This window comes from Gobius niger (genome assembly GCF_951799975.1).
Source record: "Gobius niger genome assembly, chromosome: 14".
Lineage (NCBI taxonomy): Eukaryota > Metazoa > Chordata > Actinopteri > Gobiiformes > Gobiidae > Gobius > Gobius niger.
Genome location: NC_136865.1, coordinates 987,304 through 1,001,121, shown reverse-complemented (window position 1 = coordinate 1,001,121; position 13,818 = coordinate 987,304). Strand labels below are relative to the sequence as shown.

The 13,818-nt window shown below is 42.3% G+C and overlaps 1 protein-coding gene across 1 annotated transcript in view; it reads left to right on the top strand.

Annotated features, from left to right (window-relative positions):
• The window catches only part of pdk4 (pyruvate dehydrogenase kinase, isozyme 4), a 45,894-nt gene extending 34,031 nt beyond the window's left edge, over nucleotides 1–11,863 (top strand). The window contains exons 6-11 of the mRNA XM_079570557.1: nucleotides 4,154–4,231; nucleotides 5,844–5,920; nucleotides 5,991–6,089; nucleotides 6,515–6,628; nucleotides 8,228–8,341; nucleotides 11,316–11,863. Coding sequence (XP_079426683.1) covers nucleotides 4,154–4,231; nucleotides 5,844–5,920; nucleotides 5,991–6,089; nucleotides 6,515–6,628; nucleotides 8,228–8,341; nucleotides 11,316–11,444 — 611 coding nt within the window. The 3' untranslated portion in view covers nucleotides 11,445–11,863. The remainder of the gene's footprint in view (nucleotides 1–4,153; nucleotides 4,232–5,843; nucleotides 5,921–5,990; nucleotides 6,090–6,514; nucleotides 6,629–8,227; nucleotides 8,342–11,315) is intronic.
• The last annotated feature ends 1,955 nt before the right edge of the window (nucleotides 11,864–13,818 follow it).

Below are 13,818 nucleotides of genomic sequence, written 5' to 3'. Positions count from 1 at the left end.
CTTGGTTTAGAGGTTGGTTTAGAGCTTGGTTTAGAGCTTGGTTTAGAGCTTGGTTTAGATCTTGGTTTAAAGCTTGGTTTAGAGCTTGGTTTAGAGCTTGGTTTAGAGCTTGGTTTAGAGCGTGGTTTAGAGCGTGGTTTAGAGCTTGGTTTAGAGCTTGGTTTAGAGCTTGGTTTAGAGCTTGGTTTAGAGCGTGGTTTAGAGCGTGGTTTAGAGCTTGGTTTAAAGCTTGGTTTAGAGCTTGGTTTAGAGCTTGGTTTAGAGCTTGGTTAAGAGCTTGGTTTAGAGCGTGGTTTAGAGCGTGGTTTAGAGCGTGGTTTAGATCTTGGTTTAGAGCTTGGTTTAGAGCTTGGTTTAGAGCTTGGTTTCGAGCTTGGTTTCGAGCTTGGTTTAGATCTTGGTTTAGAGCTTGGTTTAGAGCTTGGTTTAGAGCTTGGTTTAGAGGTTGGTTTAGAGCTTGGTTTAGAGCTTGGTTTAGAGCGTGGTTTCGAGCTTGGTTTCGAGCTTGGTTTAGATCTTGGTTTAGAGCTTGGTTTAGAGCTTGGTTTAGAGCTTGGTTTAGAGCTTGGTTTAGAGCTTGGTTTAGAGCTTGGTTTAGAGCGTGGTTTAGAGCGTGGTTTAGAGCTTGGTTTAAAGCTTGGTTTAGAGCTTGGTTTAGAGCTTGGTTTAGAGCTTGGTTTAGAGCGTGGTTTAGAGCGTGGTTTAGAGCTTGGTTTAAAGCTTGGTTTAGAGCTTGGTTTAGAGGTTGGTTTAGAGCTTGGTTTAGAGCTTGGTTTCGAGCTTGGTTTAGAGCTTGGTTTAGAGCTTGGTTTAGAGCTTGGTTTAAAGCTTGGTTTAGAGCTTGGTTTAGAGCTTGGTTTAGAGCTTGGTTTAAAGCTTGGTTTAGAGCGTGGTTTAGAGCTTGGTTTAGAGCTTGGTTTAAAGCTTGGTTTAGAGCTTGGTTTAGAGGTTGGTTTAGAGCTTGGTTTCGAGCTTGGTTTCGAGCTTGGTTTCGAGCTTGGTTTAGAGCTTGGTTTAGAGCTTGGTTTGGAGCTTGGTTTAGAGCTTGGTTTAGAGCTTGGTTTAGAGCTTGGTTTAGAGCTTGGTTTAGAGCTTGGTTTAGAGCTTGGTTTCGAGCTTGGTTTAGAGCTTGGTTTAGAGCTTGGTTTAGAGCTTGGTTTAAAGCTTGGTTTAGAGCTTGGTTTAGAGCTTGGTTTAAAGCTTGGTTTAGAGCGTGGTTTAGAGCTTGGTTTAGAGCTTGGTTTAAAGCTTGGTTTAGAGCTTGGTTTAGAGGTTGGTTTAGAGCTTGGTTTAGAGCTTGGTTTCGAGCTTGGTTTCGAGCTTGGTTTCGAGCTTGGTTTAGAGCTTGGTTTGGAGCTTGGTTTAGAGCTTGGTTTAGAGCTTGGTTTAGAGCTTGGTTTAGAGCTTGGTTTAGAGCTTGGTTTAGAGCTTGGTTTAGAGCTTGGTTTAGAGCTTGGTTTAGAGCTTGGTTTGGAGCTTGGTTTGGAGCTTGGTTTAGAGCTTGGTTTAGAGCTTGGTTTAGAGCTTGGTTTAGAGCTTGGTTTAGAGCTTGGTTTAGAGCTTGGTTTAGAGCGTGGTTTAGAGCGTGGTTTAGAGCTTGGTTTAAAGCTTGGTTTAGAGCTTGGTTTAGAGCTTGGTTTAGAGCTTGGTTTAGAGCGTGGTTTAGAGCTTGGTTTGGAGCTTGGTTTAGAGCTTGGTTTAAAGCTTGGTTTAGAGCTTGGTTTAAAGCTTGGTTTGGAGCTTGGTTTAGAGCTTGGTTTAGAGCTTGGTTTAGAGCTTGGTTTAGAGCGTGGTTTAGAGCGTGCTTTAGAGCTTGGTTTAGAGCTTGGTTTAGAGCTTGGTTTAGAGCTTGGTTTAGAGCTTGGTTTAGAGCTTGGTTTAGAGCTTGGTTTAGAGCTTGGTTAAGAGCTTTGTTTAGAGCGTGGTTTAGAGCTTGGTTTAGAGCTTGGTTTAGAGCTTGGTTTAGAGCTTGGTTTGGAGCTTGGTTTAGAGCTTGGTTTAGAGCTTGGTTTAGAGCTTGGTTTAGAGCTTGGTTTAGAGCTTGGTTTAGAGCTTGGTTTAGAGCTTGGTTTAGAGCTTGGTTTGGAGCTTGGTTTAGAGCTTGGTTTAAAGCTTGGTTTAGAGCTTGGTTTCGAGCTTGGTTTCGAGCTTGGTTTAGAGCTTGGTTTAGAGCTTGGTAAAGGGGTTGCTTTAGAGCTTGGTTTAGAGCGTGGTTTAAAGCTTGGTTTAGAGCGTGGTTTAGAGCTTGGTTTAGATCTTGGTTTAGAGCGTGGTTTAGAGCTTGGTTTGGAGCTTGGTTTGGAGCTTGGTTTAGAGCGTGCTTTAGAGCTTGGTTTAGAGCGTGGTTTAAAGCTTGGTTTAGAGCTTGGTTTAGAGCTTGGTTTAGAGCTTGGTTTAAAGCTTGGTTTAGAGCTTGGTTTGGAGCTTGGTTTAGAGCGTGCTTTAGAGCTTGGTTTAGAGCGTGGTTTAAAGCTTGGTTTAGAGCGTGGTTTAGACCTTGGTTTAAAGCTTGGTTTGGAGCTTGGTTTAGAGCTTGGTTTAAAGCTTGGTTTAAAGCTTGGTTTAGAGCTTGGTTTAGAGCTTGGTTTAGAGCTTGGTTTAGAGCTTGGTTTAGAGCTTGGTTTAGAGCTTGGTTTAGAGCGTGGTTTAGAGCTTGGTTTAAAGCTTGGTTTAGAGCTTGGTATAGAGCTTGGTTTAGAGCTTGGTTTAGAGCTTGGTTTAGAGCTTGGTTTAGAGCTTGGTTTAAAGCTTGGTTTAGAGCGTGGTTTAGAGCTTGGTTTAGAGCTTGGTTTAAAGCTTGGTTTAAAGCTTGGTTTAGAGCTTGGTTTAGAGCTTGGTTTAGAGCTTGGTTTAGAGCTTGGTTTAAAGCTTGGTTTAGAGCGTGGTTTAGAGCTTGGTTTAGAGCTTGGTTTAGAGCTTGGTTTAGAGCTTGGTTTAAAGCTTGGTTTAGAGCGTGGTTTAGAGCTTGGTTTAGAGCTTGGTTTAAAGCTTGGTTTAGAGCGTGGTTTAGAGCTTGGTTTAGAGCTTGGTTTAGAGCTTGGTTTAGAGCTTGGTTTAGAGCTTGGTTTAGAGCTTGGTTTAAAGCTTGGTTTAGAGCGTGGTTTAGAGCTTGGTTTAGAACTTGGTTTAAAGCTTGGTTTAGAGCTTGGTTTAGAGCTTGGTTTAGAGCTTGGTTTAGAGCTTGGTTTGGAGCGTGGTTTAGAGCTTGGTTTAGAGCGTGGTTTAGAGCGTGGTTTAGATCTTGGTTTAGAGCTTGGTTTAGAGCTTGGTTTCGAGCTTGGTTTCGAGCTTGGTTTAGATCTTGGTTTAGAGCTTGGTTTAGAGCTTGGTTTCGAGCTTGGTTTCGAGCTTGGTTTAGATCTTGGTTTAGAGCTTGGTTTAAAGCTTGGTTTAGAGCTTGGTTTAGAGCTTGGTTTCGAGCTTGGTTTAGATCTTGGTTTAGAGCTTGGTTTAAAGCTTGGTTTAGAGCTTGGTTTAGAGCGTGGTTTAGAGCTTGGTTTAGAGCTTGGTTTAGAGCTTGGTTTAGAGCTTGGTTTAGAGCTTGGTTTAGAGCGTGCTTTAGAGCTTGGTTTAGAGCGTGGTTTAAAGCTTGGTTTAGAGCGTGGTTTAGAGCTTGGTTTAGAGCTTGGTTTAGAGCTTGGTTTAGAGCGTGGTTTAGAGCGTGGTTTAGAGCTTGGTTTAGAGCGTGGTTTAGAGCTTGGTTTAGAGCGTGGTTCAGAGCTTGGTTCAGAGCTTGGTTTGGAGCTTGGTTTAGATCTTGGTTTAGAGCTTGGTTTAGAGCGTGGTTTAGAGCTTGGTTTAGAGCTTGGTTTAGAGCTTGGTTTAGAGCTTGGTTTAGAGCGTGGTTTAGAGCTTGGTTTAGAGCTTGGTTTAGAGCGTGGTTTAGAGCTTGGTTTAGAGCTTGGTTTGGAGCTTGGTTTAGATCTTGGTTTCGAGCTTGCTTTCGAGCTTGGTTTAGAGCTTGGTTTAGATCTTGGTTTCGAGCTTGGTTTAGAGCTTGCTTTCGAGCTTGGTTTCGAGCTTGGTTTAGAGCTTGCTTTCGAGCTTGGTTTCGAACATCCTTTAGAGCTTGCTTTAGAGCTTGCTTTAGAGCTTGCTTTAGAGCGTGTTATTGGATGAGTGGTTGACGGTTGGATTCCCTGCCTGTGTCCAGATGCCTATGAGACGTCCAAGCTGCTGTGTGAGCAATACTACCTGACCTCTCCTGACATGCACATCACACAAGTCAATGGTGAGTTTGGAATGATACAAGTAAAGCAATGATCTTAGGAAAGGAAGCATAACATTTAAAGCCGTTCTGTTCTACTCACCTGAAGATATTAAAATTAAGATTAACCCATTAAGATTTAGACCCATTCGAAAAATCATATTTTCTAAATAGTCCGTGGTGGACTGTGAGTTTTTAGTGGATGATCACTGTCTTGGAATACCATCAACACACAACACAGACATTGTCCTCGACTTTTACTTTACTTTATTTGTTTATTTTGAGAGGACAGTGCACATTAAGTAACTTATGTAACTCATGTTACATTCTGTAACTGTACTGAGTGTTCAACTCAAGTACAGTTACATTTTGTAAATGTGCCAGATTTAGCCATGGGCTACTTTCCATCCGTAGTCCTTGTACATTAAAGACGACAGATGTTTAAAACAAACACACAAACATGGACATATAGTATTTACACTATTTACAACACATCATAACAAGTTTTCCAATCTATAACAGTAAATCTTTCAAGTGATCACAAGATTGATGAGCTTTTAACCACAGTTTCAGCTCTTTTTTAAACACTGTAAAGGTGGAGGACTCTTAAATAATAATTGGAAGACTATCCCACCCTGCACCCTTTCATAGATGTGGTGTTTTGTCCAGTCACCTCTAGTGATCTGGTTCTAAGATTCCTGTCTTCTTTTAAAGAGGGGGTATTATGCTTTTTTCAGTCTATAGCACACTACAATGATGATGAAACCTTCTGTTGGTCTGTCAATGCAGTAAATTAAAATACTACATCAGAGTTTTTACAGATTATTCAAAAATACGTGAACAGCAACAACACTTCAGGCATGTTTTTAATGAGGGAATGACATAATAACATGATGGAAAGCTTGAAAAAGTCGATTTTGCATAATACACCCCTTTAATGATTTCCTCCAAGGGTGGAGGGGCCAAGCCATGGAGGATTTGGGAATATGATTGATTTCCATGTTATAGTGAACCTTCTGGAGTTGCCCTCAGCCACTAGGGGGTGGTATTGCACTTGATCTCGTTAATAAAAAAATATTGAAAATAAAGACTAATACATTATGTAAAGTGAAGTATATGTGATAAGGATTCATTTGCACCAATTGTTGTTTTTGTCCGTCTGTATTACATGTTGTCAGCTGCATCTGCACCATGTGCCCAGAACAAATTTCCCCATGTGGGACAACAAAGTTTAATTGAATTCAATTTGATAATGCTACAATGCATCATAGTCAATATTATTGCAAGGGTTTGAAAGTCCCCTCCTGGAACCGGCACCTTAATGTGGTGGAGGGGTTTGAACATCCGAATGATCCTGTGAGCTCTGTTTTCAAAAGAACAGATTCAAGCCCCAAAGGACTGAGAAACAGTAGAGAGTTCTACTGAATCACCGGGTGAAACGCTTAACCTTGTTAATCAGAGGTGAGTTTCAGCTAGTTTCTTTGAATATGTGAAATTTCTTCTGCTCCGAAGCTGGAAGAAGGCAGGAGAAGGCTGGATCATTTGGTGTCTACTCGCACTTGTATCCCATAGTCTTCCCTCTGTCCCTGTGTGTCTTTTCGGTCTGACTGACACCAACTGTGTCCTCTGCCCAAAGCCAAACAGCCGGGAGAGCCCTTGAACATTGTGTACGTGCCCTCACACCTCTACCACATGCTGTTCGAGCTCTTCAAGGTATGTGCACGTCAAGAATCAAACGTGAAGTAATCTAGTAATACATAGTACATTTATCCTATATATCCAGAATGCCATGAGAGCCACAGTGGAGACCCATGAGACCAGCCCTCATCTTCCTCCCATAAAAGTGCGCGTGTCCCTGGGCAGTGAAGACCTCACCATCAAGGTAACCAGACCTGCTCTAGATCAGCTTCAGTCATGGCTTAGATCTGCTTCAATCCTGCTCTAGATCTGCTTCATTCCCTGGCTGAATCTAGCAAGTGGGCCACCAGTTGAATAGGCCTGGTGTTATCTGGATTTGATCACAGCCCTGGATGGAATGGCATCAGATTTATGAACGGGCCCCGGTTACATAGATTCCAATTTTGCTGTGCAGTGAGTTCAGTATATATAGGGCGCTTTCACACAGGCTCTAGTTAGGTCAACCTAAAGGGGCTTTTCGACCCGAGAGCGGCACTTTTGGGTCAGTGTGAATCCAACCGCAGCATTTAACTTTAGAGTAAATGCAGTTGGAACTAGGGCAGACTGGGGGAACATGCACGCCAGACACAAGATCTGGCCCTGTTAGTTGAGCTGTATTTGCATTTTCAGATGTCTGACCGTGGAGGTGGGGTGCCTCTGAGGAAGATCGAGCGGCTCTTCTCCTACATGTATACCACAGCTCCCAGCCCTGTGCACATGGACAACTCCCGCAACGCACCCCTGGTGAGACTCTGCTGTTTAGTTTACTTTAGGTTGTTTATTAAAAGAAATAGGCTGATTGATGATAATGTCCGGTCTGGCACTGCGGTGAAGTTAGTTGGATAATCGACAGATATTCAGAGCGGGAGCTGCAGCGCCTGTGAAGCCGACAGACGCCCACAGGGAAGCGGCTAACGCTTGTAGACTAATGGCCGGTCAGACTTTAGGGACCGTCAGCAAATGATTCTACTTAAATTGTGGTAGTGTAGTAGGCCTATGTGCCATATATGTTGGCACATAGGAAGATTCCGCAGTCCCTTCCCTGAAGGCATAACCTTGAAGAGACTGTGTGATGGGTGTGTAGGGTCACCTTTGCGGGTGAGACGGTGGAGTACATGTCCTTAATGGAGGGAGAGGGGCTCCACAGATCTTTCTCCACTGCTCTCACAATGTGCTGGAGGCTCCTTCAGCAGGAGGTAGTGCGTGCGCTGTGCCACACAGTGATGGCGTAGTTATATAGTTCCCTTTTCATCCTCTTAGCAAATGGACATGTTGAATGTTGTGTGACTAAACTTGGATCGTGTAAAGTCCAGAAGTCTCGATCACTTTCGGTCCCGGAGATCCCGGCTTTTTTATCGGTTGAAAGCCGATATTGAAAATATTCTAATATCGGCCGACAGTACATATCGGTCAGGCCCTAGTCACATGAGAAGGGCCTTTTGTGGAAGCTTTGCTTAATTATAGGGATGCACCGATACCACTTTTTCTAAAACCGATACGAGTACGAGTACTTGGATTTAAGTACTCGCTTCATTCAATATATTTTTTTATTTTTATTGCACTGTCCATCAGACAGAAAAGTCCATGTCCAAAACCTTCCAATGCCTGTGCTTTATTCATTTATGTATTTTTATTTAACAAAAGTATTGAGATGGTCTCTTTTCGTCTTTACTTCAGCTCCTGTAGATTTTCTCGTGTGTTTGTAGTAACTTAGCGAGAAGCTACAGCGTTTTCATTGTTCTGCTGCAGCTCATTTTGGCTCAATATAAACATGCTGTATGTCTTTAATTTGGATTTTCTGAGGACTTTTTAGTCGCTGGGTTAGTTTTTCAGATGAATAAACCCCTGGGCATAAAACGTTGTCAGAATGGCCAAAACTACTAGACGCGAGTTAGCAACGTTAGCCTGTATGTTGTAAACACTGCAGACGCTGCAGCTCTAACAACATTAAGCTCTGGTTAAATCCAGCACAGACTCAGATTTAGAGAGCGCAGTCTGTAATAAAGTCAGCTCTATGTGGAATATTGGATTTGCACTGCAGAATTCTCCAGTTTGTTGCTTGCGTAGGTTCGCTGGCCGCACGTCAAATGGTATCGGTTTCTGGTATCGGGCCTCATGAATGAGTACGCGTATGAGTACAAGCAGATTCTGGTATTGGTATCGGTGCATCCCTACTTAATTATGTAGAGGGTTATCCAAAAGTGTTTTACAAAAGCACTGTATGCAATATTGTTCGTGTGTTTGTGTGGATTAGGTGTTGTGAATGGGAGCGTCACACAGGGAAGAGTCATGTGACATGTCTGGTGGCAAAAGCCTCTGTTTAAATATCCGTGGTGTTTCCAGGCTGGGTTCGGCTATGGGCTGCCCATCTCTCGTCTCTACGCTCGCTACTTTCAGGGAGACCTGAAGCTCTATTCCATGGAGGGACACGGCACATCCGCAGTCATCTATCTCCAGGTGTGTTCAGCCAATGCAAAGGGATTCATTATCCACTGTCTTTTGTATGCTTTGTTGCCCATGTCTTTATGTTTTACTTTTCATACAAACATACAGGGGGGTTGCTTTCTTCACAAGGATGCCGCCTTACACATCTCTTGTATTGGGCACCAATATTTAAAGACAAATTTAAATATTGGGTATCAATTTCTCAGCTCTGCTACTGGGACAAGCAGAAAGTACCAAAATTCTCTGTCATGACCTCGATTTCTGCAGTCAGTGAATGTGATCATGAGCATTAGTCAGTGTGTGCCTGACCTGCATTATACTGGCTTTAATCCAGAGTCCAAAGTAGCACATTTTCCTGTGTATTCCTGTTTGGGGTTGCTCATTCTGCTGGCTTCTGGTGTGTTTATCTCGTAACGCTGGGACAACAGAACCACAGTATGTGTGCAGGGATTTAAACTCATGAAATAAACATCTTTCCATTCAAGTTTCTGTAGCTGTGTGAATAAATCAACAGTACGATTGGTATGACTGATTTGTTTATTCCACGTCTAAGACAGTGATAGGTCATAATTTTCATTTTATTTATTTATCCTGCAAATCATTTGATAATCATCCTAGTTAAGTGTATCCAACACAAACAGGTCTCCTTGTTGGAAAATGGAAAAGGGTTAGTACACCGCGTTCCAATTATTATGCAAATGACATTTTTCTCTGATTTTCTTAACTGTCAACTCAAATGAGAGTCAGCATAATTTTCAAGTCTTTAACTGGTAGAGGATCATTTAAATGTGGTTTTTCAAAAATAAATATAATAAAAACCTCAAAATCTACTGTTCCAAATTATTATGCAACTCATCGTTTCAATACATTTTAAAGCTTGTAATTAACTGAAAATGGTCATTTATTCAATTTTCAGCATTAGGAGGTCATATTTACTGAAATCAAAAAGCTATTTCAATCAAAAAAATGTAAAAGGCCAAGTATTTTAACATAGGAGCCCTTCTTTGAGCAGCTTCAAAATTCTTAAATCCATTAAACTTGTGAGCTTTGGGAGAGTTTCTGCTTGGATTTCTTTGCAGGATGTTAGAATAACCTCCCAGAGCTGCTGTTTGGATGAAAACTGCCTCCCACCCTCATAGATGTTTTTTTTGTTGAGGCTCCCAAGGTTCTCAATAGGGTTGAGGTCAGGGGAGGAGGGGGTCCACATCATGAGTTTCTCTCCTTTTATGCCCATAGCAGCCAGTGATGCAGAGGTTTTCTTTACAGCAGGACATGGTGCGTTGTCATGATGAAGATGATCTTGTTCGGGAAAGCACAGCTCTTATTTTTGTAGCATAGAAGACAGTGGTCAGTCAGAAACTCCACATATTTTTCAAAGGTAATTTTCAGACGTGCAGGGATTCCAAAGGGGCCGACCAGCTCTTTCACCATGATTCTGGCATAAAACATGACTCCGCCCCCTCCTTACTGACTTCACAGCCTTGTTGGGACATGGTGGCCATTCACCAACCATCCACTACTCCATCCATCTGACTATCCAGGGTCACACGGCCTCATCAGTGAACAAGACTGTTTGAAAATGAGTCCTCATGTATTTCTGAGCCACTGCAGCCGTTTCTGCTTCAGCTTCAGTGAACAGTTTAGGGGAGGCCGGATAGAAGGTTTATGCACAACTGCAGCCTCTGGAGGGTCCTACACCTTGATGTTCAGGAGACTCCAGAGGCACCAGCAGCTTCAAATACCTGTTTGCTGCTTTGTAGCCGCTGTTCTCTTAATCTAATTTATTTGTCTGGCAGAAACCATCCTCATTGTGCCTTTATTTGCACAAACCTGTGTGTGTCTGAATCATCCACAAATCTCTTATCAGTTCGATGATTACGCTTAATCTTTCATGAAATATCGAAGGTTTTCACACCTAGACCAAAGATAAGATAAGATAAGATAATACAATAAGATAAGATAAGATAATCCTTTATTGATCTCACAAAGGAGAAATTCACTTGTTACAGTCGGCGTTCAAGAAGATCACTCAGAGTTAATAAAGTGCAGCTGATACAGAGATCATTATTGCACATTTGAGCGAAGCAAATGCAAAGCATTCAACTATTTCACGCTTTTCATCAGCAGAGAGACCCTTTTTCTTTCCCATATTGCTTGAAAATGATGATCTGCTTAATAAAGTGGAACATCCACTTTTTCCCTTAACTTGGCTTAACCTGAAAACTAATTATCACAGCTGTCTGAGATTAATGATTCAAGGAGCCCTGAGACACAACACCATCCATGAGTTTCATTGAAACACATTTTTTTTAACCTTTTTGACACTGAAATACAATTTGCATAATCATTTGGAATGCGGTGTATGAACAGGCTTTAATCCTTTCATCGCTGAGTAAAACCACTCACTATATTCAGACAGACACATGGCCCTAGTTCTTTTTTTTTCCCTCCTAATTGAAACAACGAGGAGGAAGTTGTTCTGCCTAGTTTGTGTATGTCAGCTGAGCAGAACTGCGAGAACATCTCAGAAAGCCGTGTTGTAAATGGTAATATACTGTAGTGCGTTCCTACCTTCACCAGGCCCAAAGGTTGGTGAAGTGTCTTGCCCAAGGACACAATGACAATGTGCATCTGCGGGAGCTGGGATTCTAACCCTCAATCTTCCGATTATGAGACGACCCGCTCAACCAACTGCACAGTTGTGATCGATCCACACATGCTATTGGCCAAAAGTTGGCTTCATAATGTACATGTTGTATTGAGATGCCCACAGATGTCCTCAGGTGCAGGGGGGAAATAGATTAGGGGGGGTTGGGAGCAGCCTAGAGTTAGTTCGCTTCTATAACCAGGAAGTGAAACTGCTGGATATTTTTGTGTTAGATCAATATTTCAACAAAGTGTAAATCAGTGATATAGATGTGTTTGACATTATTACCAAGCACAACACATAATGGACATAACTGTAACGTTTTCAATCCTTTGACAGGCTCTGTCCTCCAGCTCCGTGGAGAGGCTTCCCGTCTTCAACAAGTCCGTCCTGCGGCACTACCAGGCCAGCATCGAGGCCGACGACTGGTGCATGCCCAGCAAGGACCCCAAGAAGCTGGGCAAGTGAGAGCCAGCCGGGAGCCAGAGATCCAGAGCACAGGGTGGACATGTTTATGACTGAAGACCACACTCAAAGGCTGCCTCAAAAAGCTGCAGGAGTCTCCAAATGCCAGGATGAACTATTTCTAATATACTTTTTCTCTGGCATCTTTATTTACTTTTAGACACATGACATTTTACATTGTATCACTTCTTTGCCGCCACTGAAGCTGACTTTTCTACAGAACGCTTGAAATCGACGTCTATAACGGAATCATTTTGTTGACACATGTTTTGTAATCACGTTAATGTAACGGTGACGAGCTAAAAACCGCCCTTTGGCGACTAAAACATGACACAGCGTGAATGTGAGAAAGTGGTTGGGCGGACTCACCACACACCACTGACACATGACAAAGAGGGGCCCTGTCACACGGGCCCCTCTCCTTCCCTTGCGCCCCAGACTGAGCCTATATCTTCATGGTCTGATGAACAAATGTGCAGACGGTGCCGTTAATAAATCTCTATGCAATGATTAGAGGATGAGGAGAATGGCCACTTTTGGGAAACACCATAATACACTTATTGTGTAACGCACACCCAGACGCTTTGGCAAAAAGCTGCCTCTATTATTTTCTATGAGAGCACGCACACCAAGGGTTGCAGTGACATGTGGCGACACTCCACCCTGTGTCACAATTCGGAAGTTCAGCCCCACGCCCCGGAGGAAAACACATTTTTTGCACTTCTGTGACAGACAGTGGTGCCTTAAACTGTGGAGCAGCAGAGACAGAGAAAGCATTGCCAGGGCTCATGCTTCATTGATTGTAATCGATTGTAACTGTGTGTCTTTTGCTGCCTCTTGGCTAGAGGTTTTTAATCTCAGAGGGACTTTCCTCTTTAAATGAAAGTTAAATAAAATAAAAAAATTCAGACAGAGCAGATAAACTCCTGTCTGCACCAACTCGGTATTAACCTGCAAAAAGAGACACGTGTGCTCCCTCTTGTAGCAGTGACCTACATTTTATTCATGACGAATGTTTAAAGTGCTGCATGGCAGTGGCGGTTCTGGTTCTGGTCTCTTCTGGCCTTCTTTCCGCCGCCCCTCACTCAAAATGCAAAAGTACCTCATTTTTTCTGAGAATTCATTTGACTCCCCTCTTTTTCAATTGTCATATTTACTTTCCTGTCCACACAAAACCTACGTAAAGGCACTTTTTTTTCTCTAATAATGGACCCACATTTGTTTTGTCCTCCTTTAGTATATTGCAAACACATGGGGAATACAAACACTGTGCATCTAGTTATAAAGCATTTATATACATTTCATGAACTTGCAAGTGAGTTTTCTACCATTGCAGTGAAAGTGACCGTGAAAAGTGACGGTTTTGTGAAATGCAGCGATAAACTCATCCCAGGAAAGTTAGAAAGAGTTTGGACACAAAGAACATTTACATTTTGTAGATTCCTCTTTTATTGGAATCTAAAAAAAACAGGTATAGGGCCTTTAAAGGAATAGGCCACCGTTTTTACATACTAAGATATGTTCTTACGTCACTTTAGTCGAGTTAATATATCCCCGTCTGGTCTTTGTCCGTGCGCTCACACATACGCAGCCTCTCCCATATGTCACATAGCTCCGAAAAAGCTCACGATAGAAGCTACCAAGCTCTTCCACGTGTTCCCTATTTAAATAAAGTTACGTGAAGTGTTTTCATGCTAAGTATATTTACACAGAAATGTAACATGTCGATTTTATAAGCAAATAAAAAGGGGGACTATATTGTGAGGCGTAATGATACGAGGAGCACAGCGTCCGCGTAGTAACTCCTAAAGACTTCCCCCGCTCACTTCCGTCAATAACCTTTAGGAGTTACTGCGCGGACGTTTTACTCCTCGTATCATTACGCCTCACAATATAGTACCCCTTTTTATCTGCTTATAAAATCGACATGTTACATTTCTGTGTAAATATACTTCGCATGAAAACACTTCACGTAACTTTATTTAAATAGGGAACACGTGGAAGAGCTTGGTAGCTTCTATCGTGAGCTTTTTCGGAGCTATGTGACATATGGGAGAGGCTGCGTATGTGTGAGCGCACGGACAAAGACCAGACGGGGATATATTAACTCGACTAAAGTGAGGTAAGAACATATTTTAGTATGTAAAAACGGTGGCCTATTCCTTTAACAGGTCAAATCTCTGGCATCAAACTATAGCCACGTACTTTTAACAATTCAATATGTTTTGCACTTTTGGTAGTGTAAACTAAATTCTGACCAAATTTCATTTTTAGAATTGCTGTTTGAATCAATAGGATTTGTGTTTATAAGTGTTTGTGTTTGAAAGTGTTTCAGAGAAGCAGGAGATCCAGACTTCTTTGAATCAAAGGCTGGATC